Genomic DNA, 23,247 nt, shown 5'->3' with positions numbered 1-23,247 from the left:
TGCCAGTTTGAAACGTGGGCAAGATAGCAGGAGGGAATCGGAGGATCTCAAGGCGCGCTTAGGTTCGTAGATTTTTAGCCTATCTTTTATATAGGCTGGCGTCTGACCGTGGATAGCTTTGTGGCAGATGCACAAGCTATTGAATTCAACTCTTTGTAAGCTCTTGAGTATACCGAAGCACATTCCAACCACCCGATTAACCTGGGGAGCAAATGACAAATCGGAGTCAAATAATACCCCGAGATTTTTGGCCTGTTGACAAGGCACTGGAGTAGAGCCCAGGCAGTCTGGCCACAATGCCGAGGACCACACAGTCGGACCACCTCCCACCATGAGCACTTCAGTTTTGGACCCATTCAGCTTCAGGCAGTTGTTAGACATCCAGGAAGCAAGCTCCTGCATGCAAGCACTGAAGCTGGATGCCGCAACTTCGGGTGCCCGTGACAGTGAGATGACCAGCTGTGTGTCATCGGCATATTGTCATATAGATGCTGCTTTTCTATATACTGTGTTAAGTTAGCATGAGTTTATTAAGTGTTTAAACAACATATTTTCCTTTGGCTTTAGTTTGCACACGACGCATTATTGTTATTGTAGCTTTCAACCTAGACGAAAGATGTGATTTATTTGAGAATAATATATTATTACTCTGATATCAGTTGCGCTTGGTACACTGTCTGAACAGTGAGTGCTGAACCCTCTGAGAATAACTTAACACAAGGTTGCTGGGAGGTCTGATCCTCGCACCACCAGACATAACACAAATACAGTTGCTGCCAACATTGGGCTCTAAGCGGGTTTAAGATAGAGTTACTGAGAATGCAAAAACACACTTGATGATGCTTTGCATGCAGGGAGCTGGTGGCAGATGATGTGATCTTCTCCTCCTGAGATTCAGAGGTATGGGCCCGCCCTGCTAAAACCCAAATGAGACCTTCTTAGATATAATATAGTATGCTAAATAGGGAGTGCGAGAAATAGGTGTTATTAATTTCTATTGATTTTTGCACTATAATATGCTATCACCGTTTGCTTACTATGGACTAGTAACTATGCTGATAACTCTGATTCTTATAATATGTCTTCTTGTATTATATAAGATACTGCGTTTGAGAACCTTGCATTGAATAATAAATATTTCAAATGTGAACGTGTCCTCTTTTACTCCACGTTCTGGTTTGAAATGATTATAGAGCGAGAGAGTGTTCATGTGTTCCACGATACCTGAGGTAACCTAAGTTCATGTTCTGGTTTGTCTAAGTCATTGGGAGTTTGTTATGACTAATGAGACACTGTAGCTAGCTCGGTAAGGGGATTTTGGATACTGAGGTGAGTTTTGGGTCACCCTAATTCACTGAGGTTCTGGATCTCTATGCACAGTTCTGTAAGAGAACGGAATCCCTGCTACATGGCGCCCGTACGTTGGTGGTCTTATATCATGACACTCGAGTAGTATATCACTCAATCCTTAACCCCTTCATTCCCGTTTCCGGAAAACGGTGGTGTCTGAAAAACCTACCTATTTTTGAAATAGGTCTTTTCAAGCTTGATTCTATCTAAAACGGTTTCCTTGAATTACTACCCAGTTGTGCTACAAAGTAATCTTTGTTTTCCCAAGTTCCTGTGCTGTCATGGCACAAGCCGTGGACATTCCGCAACATAGTCGCATTGCGGTGCGTGATCATTTGTGGGCTTATAATGTTCCTTTGGAAGGCTTGGCTGTGATAATGGTGGTTAGTGCGGAACATGCTTATCCATACGAATTGTTTTATACATGGGTGACGTTTCCACCGGTGGACGCAAATTCTGGAGTGTTCCACACATACACTGCCACTGCTGTACCTGATGTGTATACTCCGTACAGAGCGCAGGAAGTACCTATTGATGTTTGGCAGCATGGAGTTTGGTTTGGTGGCGCCCTACCCCATTCTTTAACCGCTCCGAGGTTAGGTCCTTTGTCCATTCCAGGTGCAAATTGACCTGTTTTGGCTGGATTTACTCCTCACCCTCTACACGGCAATTGTAACTTAGGTGAACTTCGGCGACTTCATGTTGTCGCTATTACCGTGATTAGAGCGCTAGTACACTACACAAGACGTAATCTTCAGGGTGGAGCCCCGGGAGGTGCGGCACTTCCGGCAGGGCAGACTGGTTTGAAAATCAGTCCTGTAATGGTCAATTCCGTGATGGGCAAGAAACCCCAGGATAAGGATGATTTTCCTTTCTGGCTTGCCGAGAAATTTGACCAGCTGGAAGCGGTATTTCCGAATACGACTCCGGGTGAAAAACACCGGATTCTTACGCTTAGTTTGCCGAAAGATTTGGCCCCTGAGCTCGTTGACTGTGAGACATAGGGAAAGACTTTTGCAGCGGTCTATTCGAGATGCTTTGGCACCCCGTCTATGTCCAATCTGTCTACGGTCCTAAAACGTGTTCAAGATGATCACGGACCGGAGTCTGCGGTTGAGTTGGGTATGCGCCTTTGTGGCACCTTTGATGTAGTTTGTGATCTGATCCTTGCTAATGTCAAGGGGGATGCAGTGAACTTTCAGGTTGCTAACGCGTTAAAGGCGATTCCCGATGCCGAGAAACCCCGACAGTTAGCGAAGATAATTGTGGCGGCTTATAAAATGGTTGGCCGCAATGCCAAGGGTCTTAAGCCTTTTTCTGATAAAGAGAAAAAGCAGCCCCAGGGACAGTCTTCGGTAACGGCGGTTCAGCCCAATTCCAATAAAAAACAAAATTGGCCTAGGAAACAGAAACAGGGTAAGCAACAACAACAACAAGCTCAGACTTCTCGCCCTGCGTCTCCATTGCCTGCGCAGTCGGAACGTGTTTATGATTTGCGCGACCGCGCAATGATTAAATCTCCTGATCGGTTTCAGGCTTCTGATCAACGCTCTCCTCGTTCCTTTCAGGACTCATCGGCCCCGTCAACCGGTGGTGGAGGGGGCGGCCGGGGTGGCCAGCAAGAACTTGACCAGCCCCGCCCGCGCAACGGTGCAGACAAGCAGGAGGGCTCTACGCCTAAGAGACCGCAGTTTGCCAAGAAGAAAGTCGCAGCCTTAACGGCGCATCGATATGCCCCAGATTGTGAGAACGCGGCTTCGGAATCTGACGTGGGCTCTGACCTTGCCGGACAGCGCGGCAGAGATTACCATAGTGAGAGAGGCCCTCCGTCCACTACTGAAGGTGACAGCGACTGACACTTATGTTGTGATTGAAACAGCTGATACGAGAGTTGCTCCCCCTGATAGACTTTTTGAAATAGTCCTGTTAATTGAAGGTGACATACAGCGTACCATTAAAGGGGTATTTTGGGAAAATCTTTCATCTATGTATGACATTTTGCTTTCGGAGGCTGACTGGCCCCCTCCTTTTGTTTTTGCAGCTGCGCGAGGGGAGGAGGTGATCCTCCCCAGTTTCGCGAACACTGTTTCGAGAGTGGAAGCGCTGCACTTTGCAGAAGAGTGGGCTCTGGCGCTTGCACCGGCTGTGTACCGCAATCAGTGTGGCTGGGATAAATTGTCCCCAAGCCACGAGATTCCTTTACGGTCTCAGCCGCAGCCTCAACCTCAATATCCCATACGACGTGAAGCTAAAGCTTCAGTCGCGGCTATCCTTGAACAATTGGAATATCAAGGTGTAATTGAAACATGTGTGTCACCGATGAATAACCCCCTATTTACGGTAAACAAGCCGGACGGCTCATATCGTTTGGTTTTGGATTACCGGCATTTAAACTTGCATTGCCGTAACTGTGCAGTACAGAATACTCACGGCTCTGCCCTTGTGAATAGTCTTGTGCGTAAGCGGTTCAAAACCACGCTTGACATTTCCAATGGTTTTTATGCCCATAGATTGGACGGTCTAAGTTCCCAATGGACCTCCTTCACATGCGGCAGTGTGCAAAAAATGTTTAGGCATCTCCCAATGGGCTATAAGAATAGTCCTGGAGTTTTTTCTGCCCGCATAGTCTCTCTGTTGGAGAGAATCGACCCGGATGCTTGTTCGTATGTGGATGACATATATCTCACAGACGACGAGCTTTGGGAGCATCTGTGTCGAGTGAACAGTATTATTTGTAACTTTGCAGACATGGGTTACAAGTTTAACTTTGCAAAATCGCACATTGCGGAGTACACAGTGTTGTTTCTAGGCTATGAACTCAACAATGAAGGAAAAGGTTTGGCTCCTCACTTCCTGGAGAAATGCGCACAGTTGCGCGCTCCGACAACACTGAAAAAATTACAGTCTTTACTGGGCTTTTTAAATTTCGGGAGAACATACATTCCGGAATATGCCCAGCATATCAAGCCTTTGTATGCTTTGATACAACCATCTTTTTCCAAATCATGCTGGCTGCCTGAGCATTCAGCTATTCTGCAGTCTTTGCAAGCTGATTTGCTCGCCTCTGAATATTTACAGACTCGTGATAACCAGACCAACCTGGTGATAAGAATTGTCCCTGGGACGGTAGGTTTCACGTACCTAACTTTTAATGAAGGAGATACAGTACCTATTGCTTACAAGTCACACTTGTAGACTTCGGCTGAAATGCGATTTTCCACTGTGGAGAAAGTTTTAACGGCTGTACAGATGGCAATTCTCAAGGAACGTGCCCTGTCACAGGGTAAACGCATGTTGGTTGTTACCCCGTGTCCTGCCTTGGAGGCAGTTACGAAAGCCAGTGTACCAAATTCCAAAGCTTTGCACCCTCGGTGGATTCAATGGGCTGCATCCTTGACATCCCAGGATGTCACGTTTATTTTTGGCGCCACTTTACGGTCGCAAGAGTACTTACCGTATGAATTCGTTCATCCGGCTCCTTTAGCAATGCGGCCGTTGGAGGATTTCCATTGCATCATTTACACTGATGGTTCGGCGCAGATTGCGCATGGCTCTAAACATGCCTACGTTTCCGCATGCGCCATTGTGGTCGGTGCTATGGTGAACGATGAGTTCAAGTCCAGTGTAGTGAACACGCAGACACTTGGTGACTGCACTGCACAATTAGCAGAGCTTCGTGCTCTGATGCTTGCATTGGAGTACGCAGATCCTTGTGTGACGACTTTAATCATAAGTAACTCTTACTACTGTGTCCAGTCTTACAATGAAAACTTGTTCTTTTGGATTCAGAATGAATTTCGTGATTCCAAAGGTAGCACAATAAAACATAAAATGATCTGGGTCCGAGTGGCGGAACTTAAAGAAAAGTTACCACTCGTGTTTGTGATTCATACTCTTGGCCACCAGCGTGTGGGAGTCCACGCTGTCGGTAATTCGCTTGCTGATGAAGCGGCGAAGTCAGCAGTATCAAAATACTTAGTTGCGGCAGTTACACGGTCCAAAAGTAAAATAGATGATGACATCTTGGCGGCTGTTGCTGCCACTGAGAAGGGAGGTAAATATCCTGCGGGGTTCCCTTCGAAGTACGCATACCACTTAAGTCCCGATAAGGTTCCTTATGTGAAAATTCCTGAAGTTGGGGAACGTTTAATTCCCAACTCGGATCGCAGAGCTACCTTGATTACAGCGGCTCATGAAGGTGTGGCGTCTGCGCATGCGGGCGTCTCGGCCACTGTAACTCAGCTACAACAGAGGTTCTGGTGGCGGGGACTGTACAAACAGACGCGCGATTATGTCCTTCAATGTGACATTTGCCAGCAGATTAAGCCTTCAACTGTTGCGCGTCCGCCTCAGACACAGTTGTACATTTCTAATAAACCGCTAGGTTGTGTTTATTTAGATCACTGCGGTCCTTTTTCTTCTGATACTGCGTATAAGTACATCTTAGTAGCAGTTGATTCATGCACACGCTTTGTGTGGGTATGGCCCCATCGCAGCGCTGATTCACGGACTGTCATTAAGGATTTGCATGTCTTTGTAGGGATTTTTGCCTGTGGTACCTTCCATTCGGATCAGGGTCCGGCTTTTGCCTCTAAGGCGTATAAGGATGCTATGGTTTCGTTGGGGGTCCAAGTCAAGTTTTCGTCTCCGTACAGACCTGAGGGTAACAGTGTAGTGGAACGAATGAACCATGACTTAAAGCAATCTTTGACAGCTCGATTTATAGGCACTGGCAGAAACTGGTTGGCCCATCTCAATGGCGTGCAGCGTGCTCTTAATAATCTCCCTAAAAGGTCTCTGGGTGGGCGGACCCCATATGAAATGCTCTTTGGTATCAAGATGTAAGTACCTGACCTCGACGGTCTAGACTGCAAGGCCCAGGCCGCGGCCTTTGACGTAGATGAACATTGCAATGTTTTACAGGATCTACAAAAGACCAGAGAACATTTGCCCTCAACATCGGAAGTTGAGTTGCAGATCCCGGTAGTTGGCTGGCTACCCCAAGTTGGAGAACTGGTTCGAGAGAAGATCGATAACAAGAAAGAATTTGGTCCTTCATATCGTGCACCAGTTCGAGTTCTTGGAGTGAAGGGAACGAGAACAGTCATATTACCACCGCTTCCAGGTCGTAAGGAAAACAGATTTATTTCAATTGACAATGTCAAGATACACAGGGTGGCCGATTCTTCATAGCATGACATCGGCGGTATCCTGTCCTTCCATGGTGAGGCATTCTGTATTGGCCATTACTTCTGGTGCTGAGCCAGAGGTGTCCCTCGAGATGCCTGTTATTTCCAGTCCTTTATTAAATACTTTTCCTGTTAATGACACTGATGAGCTGAACTACACCTATCCAACTGATTTATCAATGCCGGATTGTGTGAATGTGTATGTATGTGCAGACTCGTTTGGCCACACAATCCAGATTCTCTTTTGACTCTGTTTCAGTACATTCGAAGAAACCCTCAAATATTGCAATTTATGCCACTTTATTTAAAAGTTTTTGGTTCCCCCCTGGACATACATTTGGATGATTCTATTTTCAGTTTATCTTTTTATGTCAATTGGTTTTGTGTTTTATTTTTTCCGTCTGATCGATGGTCACTATGTCAAAGAAAGAACAGGAATTCGGTACCTTAATGGAACATTGGCCCCTCTTTCCTCTTCACATTCAGCACACAGACTGAAAAGAGATTTGAATACAGTTAACATCACTGCTTGTCCTGTTCTTGATGGGATTGTGTGGGATGCGGTTAGGTTTCAAATACATGGCCCCACTGAAGTGATTAATGTTCCGAATGTGCTTAGAGTAAACATGGGGGATGTAGTAAAACAAAATATACGTTCTGATGATTGGGATATTCAGGCCGTGGAAGCATTATTCTCTGATTTTAAATATTATGCTGTCTTTGATGCTGAGGATTTATACTTCGATTCTATTAATTATGGTGATTTGTTTTGCTTTCTACATTATGGTAATCATTTTCTGCATAAAACAAGTTCCAGAAGGGGTACTGTAAATTACACACAGTGGGAACATTGCCCAGCTCCATTAAGAGGCAGCTCCAGTACATTTCTGAAAAAGTACACTTATTTTACAGACTTTAATTAATCAAATCCTGAGTCATTTTATTTCAAAATGACACAAAAGTCCATGTCCAAAGTTAGACTTACCGATACAAAATTGCTGTATTCGAAGTCCTTTCTAGACAAGTTAGCTGTGGATGGCTACGAGCTATGGAAGGAAACAATTGACCTTAAATCGGTTTGGGGTACCAAAGATTGGCAGGTACAAGGCACTGAGGCTTTGCACCGTGCATGTCTCATCCCGAATCACATGTTGTTTTTAAATTCTACTGTTTCCCAAACAACATGCTTTGGATTGGCTACTTCTAAAAAATTAAATACACCAACTATCCCCGAATTGGAAGAATATTCAGGTTGGAGTAATTATACTGAATTGTCCATTCGTGAGTTACAAACTCTATTGCATAATTCATCCTTTAATGTATCCAGTTTGGATCCGAAGGGTTGGCTGATGTGGCATAGAAGTGCTGATTCTTGCCAACGTCGTTTTCTGGGTTTGACCGAAGGGTTTACACAAGTCAGGCCTGATCCCCGTTTTGAAACTGATCATACTGTCACAACTTACTCTGTGGGCAAACTGTGTCAGAATTGGTTACAACATTCCACGTTAGCTGCAGTTAAACTACATCTATCCCAGTTAAATGACAATGTGGATTTAAATGATTTTATAAAAGGCCCGGCTAATGGTAGATCTAAACGGTGGATTTATGCGGTTTACAATGAAATTTGGAAATTTTCGCAAATTGAGGCTGCTAAGCGCCTAAAAGCTATTGGCCAAGCAAATTTGGAAAAAGTGCTTGCAGTTGTCGATAACAGTATTAACATGCTTTCTTCCCGAATTTACACGTTGAATAATATTGTTTCTTCTGTAGTTGACATTGTGAATGATGAGGTGTCTGTATTATACCATGGTCAAAATCAATTGCGTTCTGTAATGCAGTTTGCATGGACACTACAGACTCTTAAGGCGGGCCGTGTGCCCTGGAGTTACATGAACGTGTCCTCCCTCTTTGCCCCATTTAATTTGATTGACAAGCAGCGCATGCTTTCAATGCGGGATGCATCATTTTCTATGTTACATATTGAAAAGTTAGAATCTTTACCCTTTTCTGTAGCTGAAGCAGCTGCTGCAACATGGCTAATCCATGGATTAATTACATTACCATTTGCTTTGTACAAATTCACTAATTGTATGCGGTATATTGCAATAGGGCGATAGGAACCACTAGGCAGGGCATTCCTCCATGAGGCATGGTCTCTACCATACACATACAGATGTCTAAAGGATGGAAAGGAAGTGAATCTTAATGGTGAGGAATGCACGCAGTCGCCTGACCGTTCATTAAGATGCAGACACATCCAGTTACACGGTTCTTGTAATCAGGACCGGCCTAATTTAGCCTGTGTTTTGAAAGGCACACCAGTACCAGCGATTGTTCCCACATTTACATTATTGACAAATGGTAGTTATTTGCTTTTGAAAAACGAAGAGTGTTGTGGTTTAATGGTCGGTATCGCTTATATGGTTACTGTATCAGAACGTGTGGTGTGTTGCAAGTATGTACTATATCCTCCCACACATGGGAATTCAGATGTTTCCATCTGGCCGCGCATCCCAACCTTGAAAGCGGAGTTCTATGGTATGAGTAGAATAAGAGCCCTTTTGTCTCAAAAGGAAGTGGCCCTGAGCTCGGCCCGTGAAACTTATGTCCTTCACATAGCTAACACACGCACAGAGGTGCAGGCACTTTTAAATACTGACTTGCCGTTTCATTTCTGCGAATTAGTTCATCAAATCTTTAATGCCTCCTCCACGTCTGGCTTAGCTCATTTTTTTAAATTAGTCAGCCGTGGTCTCGTGACTACCTTTGAAAAAAAAATTTGGTGTCATCCCTGCGCTTTTCCATTCTATATTTTCAAGTTTGTTTGGCGGATTCCCTGTTTTGCTGGCTTTGGCAACAAGGGGTGGTGATGGACAGAGTTTCTGAATTAAGCAGAATACTCTCACCCAGTCAAGAGATCAGGGCTAGATCCAGCACCGTTTTTTAGCTCACTGCACCATCCCAGCTCAGAACCTGGCTATATGCAAATTAGTCTGTTCCTGTCCCAGTGCATGATGGGAACAGGGCAAACCAAACTACCAAGCCAATTCTTACACTGGGAAGGAAACAAGCTTCCGGGGACCGGTTTCTGGCATTTCAGCCGTCGTCGGCCCGGCTTGCTTGAATCCTGATGGTGCAATGAGCAAGGGACTCACATCTGAGTATACCCTTCCACGCTTATGGTGGACAAAATATTTAACAACAAGGGGTGGTGATGGACAGAGTTTCTGAATTAAGCATAATACTCTCACCCAGTCAAGAGATCAGGGCTAGATCCAACACCGTTTTTTAGCTCACTGCACCATCCCAGCTTAGAACCTGGCTATATGCAAATTAGTCTGTTCCTGTCCCAGTGCATGATGGGAACAGGGCAAACCAAACTACCAAGCCAATTCTTACACTGGGAAGGAAACAAGCTTCCGGGGACCGGTTTCTGGCATTTCAGCCGTCGTCGGCCCGGCTTGCTTGAATCCTGATGGTGCAATGAGCAAGGGACTCACATCTGAGTATACCCTTCCACGCTTATGGTGGACAAAATATTTAACAACAAGGGGTGGTGATGGACAGAGTTTCTGAATTAAGCAGAATACTCTCACCCAGTCAAGAGATCAGGGCTAGATCCAACACCGTTTTTTAGCTCACTGCACCATCCCAGCGCAGAACCTGGCTATATGCAAATTAGTCTGTTCCTGTCCCAGTGCATGATGGGAACAGGGCAAACCAAACTACCAAGCCAATTCTTACACTGGGAAGGAAACAAGCTTCCGGGGACCGGTTTCTGGCATTTCAGCCGTCGTCGGCCCGGCTTGCTTGAATCCTGATGGTGCAATGAGCAAGGGACTCACATCTGAGTATACCCTTCCACGCTTATGGTGGACAAAATATTTAACAACAAGGAGTGGTGATGGACAGAGTTTCTGAATTAAGCAGAATACTCTCACCCAGTCAAGAGATCAGGGCTAGATCCAACACCGTTTTTTAGCTCACTGCACCATCCCAGCTCAGAACCTGGCTATATGCAAATCAGTCTGTCCCTGGCCCAGTGCATCATGGGAACAGGGCAGACTAAACTACCAAGCCAATTCTTCACCAGAAAGGAGACAAGGTCCCCGGAAGCTTGTTTCCTTCCCAGTGTAAGAATTGGCTTGGTAGTTTGGTTTGCCCTATTCCCATCATGCACTGGGACAGGAACAGACTAATTTGCATATAGCCAGGTTCTGAGCTGGGGTGGTGCAGTGAGCTAAAAAACGGGCTTGCCTTGGCAGCGATGCATGGACTAATGGGTCAGTGGGACATACCCCAGCGGTGCATGAGTTTCTGGCACATAGCGTTCTTGAGAACCCACCGAGTTGTCCTCTGATGTTGCTAGAGGATCCAGTGCTGGAGGAGCACGTATGTTCTTTCCCATTGCTTAATTGGATGGCTGAACTGTTTTCGGATGATGACAGTGATTTCATGTTGGAAGCTGTTGCTGCCTATTTTGCATATTCTGTCCAATCATGAGATGCCTTGGAGACTTTCATTATTATGGCACATGACTTTTTAGTATTTTTGAAAGGTGCCTTTTTCTTACGAACATTTGACTTTATATGATCTAGGCCTATAACTTTATACTTGGCCTCGAGTTGAAGACTTTGGATTAAATTTTGTTTGGCCACTATAGGCATTCGTACATATTTTTATATATTTTTTATATATACATTTAGCTTCGCTCAATATTGTTGAACTCTGTTTTCATGTTATGCCTCTATTCTAGTATTGGCTTGTTTTTTTACCGTCCTCGGATCATTGGGGGGGGTGTCATATAGATGCTGCTTTTCTATATACTGTGTTAAGTTAGCATGAGTTCATTAACACCTTGGCTGCTAGAGCAATTCCCGCTGGGTGCTGGAATATTCAGAAGCCCATGCTCCATGCATTGTGGCCAGAAAATATGTCGTTTAAACACTTAACACCTTTGACGCTCATGACGAGCTCAGCTCGTCATGAGTGTATGAGAGGTGTTCATCATGACGAGCTGAGCTCGTCATGAGCGTCAAAGGTGTTAAGTGTTTAAACGACATATTTTCTGGCCACAATGCCGAGGACAACACAGTCGGACCACCTCCCACCATGAACACTTCAGTTTTGGACCCATTCAGCTTCAGGCAGTTGTTAGACATCCAGGAAGCAAGCTCCTGCATGCAAGCACTGAAGCTGGATGCCGCAACTTCAGGTGCCCTTGACAGTGAGATGACCAGCTGTGTGTCATCGGCATATTGTCATATAGATGCTGCTTTTCTATATACTGTGTTAAGTTAGCATGAGTTTATTAAGTGTTTAAACGACATATTTTCCTTTGGCTTTAGTTTGCACACGACGCATTATTGTTATTGTAGCTTTCAACCTAGACGAAAGATGTGATTTATTTGAGAATAATATATTATTACTCTGATATCAGTTGCGCTTGGTACACTGTCTGAACAGTGAGTGCTGAACCCTCTGAGAATAACTTAACACAAGGTTGCTGGGAGGTCTGATCCTCGCACCACCAGACATAACACAAATACAGTTGCTGCCAACATTGGGCTCTAAGCGGGTTTAAGATAGAGTTACTGAGAATGCAAAAACACACTTGATGATGCTTTGCATGCAGAGAGCTGGTGGCAGATGATGGGATCTTCTCTTCCTGAGATTCAGAGGTATGGGCCCGCCCTGCTAAAACCCAAATGAGACCTTCTTAGATATAATATAGTATGCTAAATAGGGAGTGCGAGAAATAGGTGTTATTAATTTCTATTGATTTTTGCACTATAATATGCTATCACCGTTTGCTTACTATGGACTAGTAACTATGCTGATAACTCTGATTCTTATAATATGTCTTCTTGTATTATATACTGCGTTTGAGAACCTTGCATTGAATAATAAATATTTCAAATGTGCACGTGTCCTCTTTTACTCCACGTTCTGGTTTGAAATGATTATAGAGCGAAAGAGTGTTCATGTGTTCCACGATACCTGAGGTAACCTAAGTTCATGTTGTGTTTTGTCTAAGTCATTGGGAGTTTGTTATGACCAATGAGACACTGTATCTAGCTCGGTAAGGGGATTTTGGATACTGAGGTGAGTTTTGGGTCACCCTAATTCACTGAGGTTCCGCATCTCTATGCACAGTTCTGTAAGAGAACGGAATCCCTGCTACAATATGACACTAGTTGGATACCATGACTTTCCACAATGGTGGCTACAGAGGAAGCGTATAGGTTGAACAAGGTAGGGCTCAGGGCAGAGCACTGAGGGACCCCTTGATCGAGGTTGAACACGCAGGAGTAGTGTTCTCCCTGTCTGACCTGAAAGCCCCTATCAGTGAGGAAAGATTGGATCCATCTCAGCGCTGCCCCATTTACTCCGCCTTTGTTAAGACACTGTAGCAAGGTGAAGTGTGCTACAGTGTCAAAGGCGGCACTCAGGTCAAGTAAGATGAGAGCCATAGTATGCCCCTCATCTACCCCTTGCCTGATGGTCTCAGTGGCCATGAGCAGCGCGGACTCCGTGGAGTGGCGTGAGCGAAAGCCAAACTAAGTAGGATGGAGAAGGTTGGCTTTCTCCACAAATGCCATAAGTTGAAGATTTGCCACCTTTTCTGCCACTTTGGCCAGGTAGGGGAGGAGGGAGATGGGACGGAGATTGTCCAGCCTGTCTCAACTGAGATTCGTTTTTGTTTTAAGTGGGAGCACTATCGCTTGCTTCCAGCTTTTGGATACGGTGCCTGACCCAAAAGAAAGAACCAGAACATCCCTAATATAGGGTTCAAGGATTTCAATGCCCTCGCCAAGAAGTTTCGATGATGCCGGATCACGGGGGGATCCTGACTTAATTGAGCGGCATATCTGCTGAAGCTCATTAGGGGATGGGGTGACAAAGTTACCAGCCTATTAACACCTACATCCACCAATATATTCTCACTGAACTCTGTTACCTTTTCCTTTCCCCCTGAAAAAGCGGAGTAGATAGTGGCCACTTTATCAGAGAAGAAAGCGGCAATGCGGTTGCAGGATTCCTCTGAGACCGAGGATGGGTCAACAGATGAGCCGCAGAGAGAGATTTCCTTATAAATTTTAAATAGCTCCTTGGTAGAGGTTTTAGCTTCTCCTATCCTACCTGAAAAGTAATTAGTTTTGTCACGCCTGATCAAGCTATGATATTCTCTGCATTTGCCTATATATCTCAGTTTTGCTTGATCAAGGTAGGCCACCCTCCACTGTCTTTCTAGTTGTTTACATTCTGCTTTGGCTAGGCGAAGTTCTTTGCTAAACCAGGGGGCGGATTTATGGGGTCTACTCCAGGGTTTTTTGTGACAAAGAGGGGCTGTGTCATCCAAAGCATTAATAATGCAACCATCTAATCTATCTGATGCAGTAACAGCATCCTCACCTCCTGGTCTGCCGCCTTTGGTCAGAGCAGTATCGAACTTAGCTTTGGAAAACGCAGTCCATTTGCGACTCAAGTATTTAGTATTAGAGCGCTTTTGGGTATTACTAGCAGGGATAGTTATTATAAAAGGTACTAAGAAGTGGTCTGACCAGGGGACAGGGACGGGGGACTTAACTTCTATATCTTCCCAGTTGGCAAAGATGGGATCCAACAAGTGGCCTTTTTGGTGGGTCGGGGCCTTAGATCTAATATATAGTTGAAGGGACTGTAGTTGCTGATAAAAGTCAGTAGCTCCTTTGTCTGATAGATCGTCCAGATGGATGTTCAAGTCACCTAAGAGCATAAACTTGTCCCTACGCAGAGCGGCTTCTGTTATGCCTTCGGTAAGGCTGGTGGTAAAATGGGTAGAGGGACCAGGAGCGCGATAAATCAAGAAGCCTTTCAGCGTGTTCCCAGCGTTAACCTTAATGGAAAAGGCTCCTGTCTCACTATCAGCGATAGCGAGAGGTTCAAGTTGACAACACAGTGGCTGTTTAGATATTATCGTTATCCCCCCACCTCTGCCTTCAGATCTATCCAGGCGTACCACGGTATAGCCAGCAGGAAGAGAAGCAACTATATCCGGCTCTGAGTTGGAATCAAGCCAAGTCTCAGTAAGAAACAGGAGATCAAGTTTCATATCTATGAGCAGGTCGAATATATCAAGACTATGTTTCCGCATGGATCTGGTATTAAGTAGACCGCATGTAAGCTTAATGTTCTCAGCCCCAGTCGTAGGTCTGTTGTGCCAATTATACTGACACTCTTTACAGTTATTGTTGTCTTCAGCATTAAGACTATGGAGGCAGGCTTTGGCAAAAACAGGACAGAGGGCGCGGAGTTGTTGTGCGCTCCAGCATATCATCTGCCCATTTTGGCCAGGGGTGGTGGCCCCTGTCCCCGGCCGGCCGCGGACGTGCGCAGACGGGCTCGCCTTTGGCGCGCCGTGGCGTGCCCGCTGCGCTCGTCCGCTACGCTTCCTAGGTGGGGGTGCCATTTCATGTCGAAAGGGGCGGGAGGAGCGGAGCACTAGTCTGCTCGGCCGCCTCCTCACCCAAGATGGCGGGACCCACAGGGGGAGAGTCTCCAATGAATGGTGAGACTATGTGCAAAAGAGCAATAAAGTTTGAAATAATGGGCAGCAAGCACGTTAATTTTAAAATCACAGCAAAAATTTGTCAACACTCGAAAAAGTCACTGGCAAGGTCCCGGCTTCCGCCTCAGGATGATCAACACATCACACACGCTCGCAATCAGCGGGATGCGTCAACACTCGGGTTTTTATGTCGGAAGGGGCGGGAGGAGCGGAGCACTAGTCTGCTCGGCCGCCTCCTCACCCAAGATGGCGGTACCCACGGGGGGAGAGTCTCCAATGAATGGTGAGACTATGTGCAAAAGAACAATAAAGTTTAAAATAATGGGCAGCAAGGACGTTAATTTTAAAATCACAGCAACAATTTGTCAACACTCGAAAAAGTCACTGGCAAGGTCCCGGCTTCCGCCTCAGGATGATCAACACATCACACACGCTCGCAATCAGCGGGATGCGTCAACACTCTGGTTTTTATGTCGGAAGGGGCGGGAGGAGCGGAGCACTAGTCTGCTCGGCCGCCTCCTCACCCAAGATGGCGGGACCCACGGGGGGAGAGTCTCAATGAATGGTGAGACTATGTGCAAAAGAGCAATAAAGTTTAAAATAATGGGCAGCAAGGACGTTAATTTTAAAATCACAGCAACAATTTGTTAACACTCGAAAAAGTCACTGGCAAGGTCCCGGCTTCCGCCTCAGGACGATCAACACATCACACACGCTCGCAATCAATTAAGGTCAACTAATCCCTGGTGCGTTTCCATGCAATATTTAGCCATTCCATTCTAAAGAGGGGGACCTCTTGTTAGATCATTGGCTTATTTGATATTATGAAACCTTTAGGAACAGCTTTTTCTGAGATATTCAATCCCTATGGCCCCATGGAGGGCTATTTTCATCTGTGTTTTGTCCAATGTGGAATGGGCAGAAATATTGGTATCTCCTGCAGAGGTGTGGAATTTAATGAAATATCTACTTGTACATGGTGCAGGTTGCTTCATAAATCTACTTGTCCTGTAACAAAATCCACTTGCCCCTTTGGTGCTAAGTAGGGCAGCGATAAATTATGGCAGCAATCTCTTTATATAAAACTGATATAGCCTCTCTGATTATGCCAGAGCTTATACCATGGTAGTGTTTGAATATTTGCAACACCCTTATGTTACCACGTTTCCGCAGATCTACATACTTGGGCTGAAGGTAGTGGTAACAATAGTTCCAGGGTTAGAATGCCTTTTTGAGTCTGTGCAAACCTACTAACTTGCATGTTTTAAGGGTTTTCCACAACTCTTCTCTAATCTGTTCACATGCTGAGAAATGTCGAAAATGTAATCCTGACCATGGCAGAGGTAAACCTTCTTCCAACGTGCAAAACACTCAGAATTTTCGCATGAGCAAATCTGCACATGCACATTAGCTCATGCTAAAATGCAGTTCACAAATATTTTCTAGAAGTACTATTTCTTGTCCTCTTTCTGTAAATTCTTAGGAATTCACGGAAGTCTCATAGCTGCACCTAATGCAAGGACTTATACAATGGGTGCACTATTGAGACTTTCTTTGATAATTGGGCCCCTAATTTGGTCTGGTGTTGACCGTAACCTTTTGTATTTATTAAAATTCTGCCTGTCTCTCGCTCTCTTTCTCTCTCTATCGGTTGGCTTCAGTGTGAGTGAGAGCATTCTGCTCTTTCACAAGGAGCATAGTGGCACATAGTAGTTTTGTTCAGTGCCAGTACTACTGTGGCACTGTGATTTTTTTTAATGATAGCCCGTTTTCTTTTACTTCAAATCTCTTTTATTGAAAATTTGAGATAAAACAATACAATACCAAGCATAAATAAAAAGAGACGGGTGAAATAAAGGACTAGAGAGGGCAAAACATGGGGGAGGATTGGGGCAAGTAACGGAGGACGTTAACAGCACTTAAGAATATATCGTAGGGAGCTCAGGTGTCCCAGCACATTATGCCAGAAGGCGCCAACAGTGAGGAGGAGAACCCATGTGGAAGCCAGGGCGTACAGATGCCCAATGGCATGCAATACAAGCAGTGTGTGATTTGAGATCAACATTTTTTTTTTTGCTTTTGCCAATGTTGGTTATAAGGTTATAATGGTGAGGGCCCGGCAGCTCCCACACCAATAAGGCTTTACAAAAACAATGCCAAAATAAGATACACATTGACAAAGTACAAAAAGCCGACCACCAATATCAGACCTGCTGTCATTGCCAATGCTTGTTTATGTGCTTCGCATAATCTTATTGAAACTGGTTACACTGGTTTTCCATTATGAATATTTTAGAGAAATACTAGCATGCATCAACACATGTTACTAAATGATGCTGCAAAGAAATGGTACCCAAACTTCTACAGTAGTTTAGCGAAATCTTTTTCCTGCATTCATTTTTTTATGAACATTTTATTTTGATATCAAAGAATCCTCAATCTTGCTTTCAAGCTTATGCAAATATTTGCATCAAATCAAAGAGCATTTTGGGAGCAGTATACATAGCCTCATATTGCTAAACTTTGAAGACGTGTGTACACATTTTTATACTGGAACCACTGTCAGTAGTACAACATTTACGTAGAGCGCTGACCCTAATAATAAAGGTTTTCAATTAATCAAACATAAATACAAGTTTTAACAGCATTTACATATGGGCAAAAATATGACCTTAACTGCAGACAGTGCTCTTCCCTGATCCATAACGTGGTACTGCAAACTGGCAGCCAAAGGGTTTGTGCTGCAGGGGGTTGGGCCTACGTGTCCTAAGGACAAAACACACATGAAAACTTGTTGCCCTTGACCCCAAACAATTTGTCCTGGGCGTCGGGCTATATGAACAGCTTTTTCTGAGATATTCAATCCTTTGGGTGCTTCCTGCATTGCATTTAAGGTATCGAAATTTGTAATTCCTCAAATACATTAGTAAAATAGGGAATCGCAAATTTTGCGATTCCCTATATTGCGAGGGCCATTTTGGATGATACATCCCTAAAGGCTTTTCCCGTTCGCTAACGGGCCGATTCTGCTCATAGTTCAGTAATTTGCTTTGAGAATATAGAGCCATGAGAGCGTAAAGGAGGCTCAGTTGCTTAATAGCTTATGTTTGGCTTTTTGCAGAGTGAAGAGTTCATGGCCCCCAGATCCAACCTGCCCCAAGGGGTTCCATCTGAGTCGTGGGTCTGTGACCTGGCCAGATTTTTCACAGATAAGATTAAGTCCATTCAGGACTTCTTCGCAGTGGGCTCAGCCGTTGCGCATGTGAGCGTGGTGATGGGACCGGTGTGGCGGCCTTCGCAGGCTGTGGTCCTTGCAGAGTTTCCACCTATTTCCACTGATGCTTCCTTGGCGCTCCTGGCCAATCTTAAGTCGGGTTCGCCATTAGATCCCTGCCCGTCTAAATTTTTGGCTAAGATGGCGACTGTGGTCAACCCTGTGGTTAACCCACTTGTGAATTTGTCTCTGAGGGAGGGGCAGGTTCCATCACCCTGGAAAAAGGCGATGGTGATCCCCCTCCTCAAGAAGCCTGGGCTGGATCCGGAGGTTTTGGCCAATTACAGGCCGATTTCCCTCCTCCCGGCGCTGGCCAAGATCACGGAGAAGCATGTGCACGGCGTTCTTTCCAGCTTTCTTGAGTCCAGTGATCTGCTACACCCTTCACAGTCCGGTTTCCGCCTTAATTTAAGTACGGAGACGGCACTGTTGGAGGTATCTGAGATCATTAGGGAGACGCTGGACTCTGGAGGTCGCGCTATGCTTGTCATGCTCGATCTCTCGACGGCCTTTGACACCGTCCCCCACGAGATGCTTCTCGCCAGACTTTATGACATCGGTCTGAGGGGGACGGTGATGGATTGGTTTTCATCCTTCCTGGAGGGCCGCCGACAAACGGTCTGGGTCTCTCCGAGGTCCGCCGAGATGCCGTCATTGGGAGTCGGTGTTCCGCAGGGATCTGTGTTGAGCCCGACTCTCTTCAACATCTTTATGACACCTTTGGAGGCACTGGTGGAGTCTTTTGGGGCCCAGATCGTTTCTTACACCGATGACAGGCAGTTGCTTTTCACGTGTGGGAAGGATCAGGCTTTCGATGGGAAGAACATCCGGGGCTGCTTGGAGTCGGTCTTCAGCTGGTTCCAGTCGAATGGCCTTAAGGCCAATTCTGATAAATCGGAAGTGTTGTTTTTTGGCTGCTCCCTCGACCATGATTGGCGGGCCTGGTGGCCGACGGATATGTGTCCCCCTGCCCAGGCATCGATGGTGGCAAAGAATCTGGGTGTGAAGATGGATAACAGCTTGACACTGGGCAACATGTTCGTGGTCTAACGGGCATTTGCTTTGGGCTACTCAAGATGCTCCGGAAGTTTCTGCCATTGCTCTCGGAGGAGCATAGAAAGATCACTGTGCAGGCCTTGGTTGGCTCCAGATTGGACTACGCTAATGTCCTGTACAGTGGTCTCCCGGACTATCTTGTTCAGCGGCTGCAGGTTGTGCAGAACGCTGCAGCTCGCGCTATTTTTGGCCTCCGTAGGCGAGTTGGAGCCTCTGGTTTGTTGCAGTCGCTACATTGGTTGCCCATACGGAAGCGGATCATGTTTAAAGTTCTGACGCTGGCGCATAAAGCGCTTTTTGGCGTGGGCGCGAAATACCTCCAACGCAGGCTTGCCTTCTACCGCCCGGCCAGATCTTTACGATCCGAATCTCTGTTCTTGGCTGTGGTTCCTCAAATTAGGAAGGCACGCACCGGAGGGCGCTCCTTTAGTCTGAAGGCCCCTCAGTTGTGGAACACCCTTCCTTTGGCCCTACGGTCCTCTACTAATCTGCTTCACTTTAGGAAGAGCCTGAAGACTTGGCTTTTTAACCTTTAGTACCTCTGTTGTTCTTTTTCAGTTGTTCGCTGTATGGTGTTATGTTTTTTTATTCTGAGCTGCCTCGATAAAGCGCCGGGACACTCCTCTGGAGTAGCCGTGCGCTATAAAAATAAATGTATAACATAACATAACATAAAATAAAAGCATTCCATCAAGATGGGCACCTGAAGGCACTTTCCTTGCTCATCTCTGACTTTGCTTGTGATGGGAGGCTTTTTCTGATGTCCCTCTTTTACTCTCTTTTTAAACCATACAGGTGCTAGAAGACCAATCCCGCACACTCCCAGGAGATGCTCTAATTCTTGCTGCCTTTACCTGCTACCTGGGCCCGTTCTCCTTGAAGCAACGAGAGGAGCTTATGGATAAATGGCAGAGGCTCTGTCGGGGCTGGGATGTGTCTCTGCCCCCAGATGACTTGAGCAGGGAACTTGAAAAATGTCTCTATGTTCCCTCCTGTCCTGCACCCACAAACTGTCCACTACCGATCCGAGAAGATTTCAGCTTTATAGATCTCCTGAGTTCAGCAAGTGAGAAGAGGGTTTGGTACCAAACCATGCCTTGTGAACAATCTGCAGGTCAGAGCTTAGCACTTTCTATACGGACCTGCGCCCGCTACTCCTGCCGTCACTGGCCGCTGCTGGTGGATCCTGACAAACAAGGAGAAGGATGGATAAGATTGATTCATAAAAGAGGTATTGAAGATGGGGGTATGAAAGAACCGAGTGGTATAGAGGACGATCATAGAAAAGGGCAAAGTGGTATGGAAGATAGGCATGTGCTTGGACAGAGGAGTATAAAAAAATGTCATGACTGAACAGAGTGACACAGAGGGAAAGATCATATTGAGCATTGTGGCATGATGAAAGATGTCCAAAGGATGAGCGATGGTTTTAAAGATGGGAATAGGAATAGACAGAGTGGTTTGTACGATTGGCGTGGAAGTTTAGGAAGGATGTCCCGAATTAGAAATCTACAGAGACATTGAGGAAGGTGGAGACAGACATGAAGGTAGCAGTTCTGAAACTAATACCAATGCAGTGGAATCAATTACTTCTTACACAGTGTCTTCTCTGTAGTCTTGCAGACACCAAGCGTGGAAACTGTTGATGGCCACCCTGCCCCTGAAGCGCATGGGTCAAACTTACCCACACCAATGTTAGACCCAAAAGAGGACCATCAGAAGCTATGCGTGTTGCCGGCTTCAGACCCGGATATTGATGAGAAGCTCCGGGCTGCGTCCAGTGAAGGTGGGCATACCTCTGTGAGATGCATTACTTTGAGTCAGTAACTTGACACCTAGGGATGCAATGTTCTGAAATGTCATAAGCCCTGCATTTGTGTGGCGCCAGGTGTCTCCTTAGTGTTTAGCTGCACTGTGACCTGCACCACTGCTCGAGCTCACTGTGCAGTATTTCTTGAGTAATAAAGAGGTAAGATCATTTAATGTGGAAACATGGATGTGGTATTCTTAATGTAATCAACATTGTAGTGTTGGGTTCAGGTATAAGATTCGATTAAGGTTGCTCTAGTGGCCAAGGATGGGTCTAGTGGACTGTTAGAGCTATGCTGCAGGACCCTATCACAGTATTGGAGCACCCAATCTCAAGCCTCACAGTCCTTGTGTTTTCTCTTGAGAATATTATTCAGGCTAATATTTTATCTTCTCTGCAAAATGTACCATTCCCAGGTGCTGCCGTTCTGGTGACACACATAGAGAGAGGATGCTCCAGCCCTGTGCTGCAGGCCTTACTGAGGAAGGAAAGCTGCTCCAGTCAAGCCTCCCCCACCTTTCAGCTGTACATCAGCACCTCGCTGCCTCTGGATGCCATTGAGAAGGGTAAGTACTGGTGCGTATGGACAGTGCAAAGCATGTTCTTGTCTGTGAAGGTTCTGATCTAACAAGTAAGGTACAGCATTAGCAGGTGCCTCTTCAAAGCCTATAAAGTCAGGTTTTCATTCAACATTTAAAACATGCAAACTCTTTCAAATTACAAACTTACTGAGAATTGAAACTTGCTGATAACTGCTGCCTCAGTTTCTTTATCCCTATAACCTTCTTTGATTGGTGTCTTGCAAGCAGGATATTTCATCTAAGACCTTGGGCTTTATACGATAAAATAAATTGTGCAGCTTATCTGCTTGCCAATGGAGACATAAATCTGAAGATTATAAAATGTATTGCTCTTTCTCAACAAGACCTTCAGGGACTGAGAAGTTCACCTGCTCAGATGGCTTAATAAAGAAAAAGCAACACTCCATTCATTTTCAGGAGAGGAAACTTCCCCTGAGCAGAAGCAATCCTTCAAAAGACACTTAGAAACGATCTGACAGGACATAATGTAGCCTTGTACATTTGTAGAACCACCCAAAAAGGCCACACAAAAACCAGTCAGACAGGCTGAGCACAGCATCTTCTTAGACTCTGCTAGCACCAAAAAAAACATCTTAAAAAATCTGAGACACCGTCAATGACTGTGCCAATGACAGTCCCTGCTGCCACCATCAGCATCTCACCATTGACACCCATTGCCATCGCCCGTACTGCCAACTCCTTTCATTGATGATGATAACCACATCTCTAGCATACACAATACCAACTTCAACGAGGACCGCGAAGACCATGACATTGATGACAATATAGTTGATTATTCCATCTGTATGTTTCAAAAGGCCAGATGTTAAACCATTTAATGGGCCGTCTAGATCTTGAAAGCCACTGGATACATCTCCCACTTAAGTGTCATCTTAGCCACCTAAGAGGCTGGTGATACTGAAGGAGAATCATAAGATGTGGATACTTTCAAGAAGGCATCATACTGAAGGGGAATCATAAGATGAGGATACTTTCAGGAAGGCAACACACTGAAGGAGAATCATAAGATGTGGATACTTTCACAAAGGCGCCATACTGAAGGAGAATCATAAGATGTGGATACTTTCAAGAAGGCGTCATACTGAAGGAGAATCATAAGATGAGGATACTTTCATGGAGGCGTCATACCAAAGGAGAATCATAAGATGAGGATACTTTCAAGAAGGCGTCATACCAAAGGAGAATCATAAGATGAGGATACTTTCAGGAAGGCGTCGTACCGAAGGAGAATCATAAGATGAGGATACTTTCAAGAAGGCGACAAACTGAAGGAGAATCATAAGATGAGGATACTTTTACAAAGGCGTCATACTGAAGGAGAATCGTAAGATGAGGATACTTTCAGGAAGGCGACATACTGAAGGAGAATCATAAGATGAGGATACTTTCAGGAAGGCGACATACTGAAGGAGAAT

General features: G+C 45.4%; 1 protein-coding gene across 1 annotated transcript in view; it reads left to right on the top strand.

Annotated features, from left to right (window-relative positions):
- The window catches only part of DNHD1 (dynein heavy chain domain 1), a 682,720-nt gene that overhangs the window by 572,955 nt on the left and 86,518 nt on the right, over nucleotides 1-23,247 (top strand). The window contains exons 33-35 of the mRNA XM_086933691.1: nucleotides 20,216-20,651; nucleotides 21,036-21,206; nucleotides 21,647-21,796. Coding sequence (XP_086789817.1) covers nucleotides 20,216-20,651; nucleotides 21,036-21,206; nucleotides 21,647-21,796 — 757 coding nt within the window. The remainder of the gene's footprint in view (nucleotides 1-20,215; nucleotides 20,652-21,035; nucleotides 21,207-21,646; nucleotides 21,797-23,247) is intronic.

The sequence above is a fragment of the Lissotriton vulgaris genome, chromosome 8 (genome assembly GCF_964263255.1).
Source record: "Lissotriton vulgaris chromosome 8, aLisVul1.2, whole genome shotgun sequence".
Lineage (NCBI taxonomy): Eukaryota > Metazoa > Chordata > Amphibia > Caudata > Salamandridae > Lissotriton > Lissotriton vulgaris.
The sequence above is the reverse complement of the archived record's forward strand: the minus strand, read 5'-3'. Positions and strand labels throughout refer to the sequence as shown.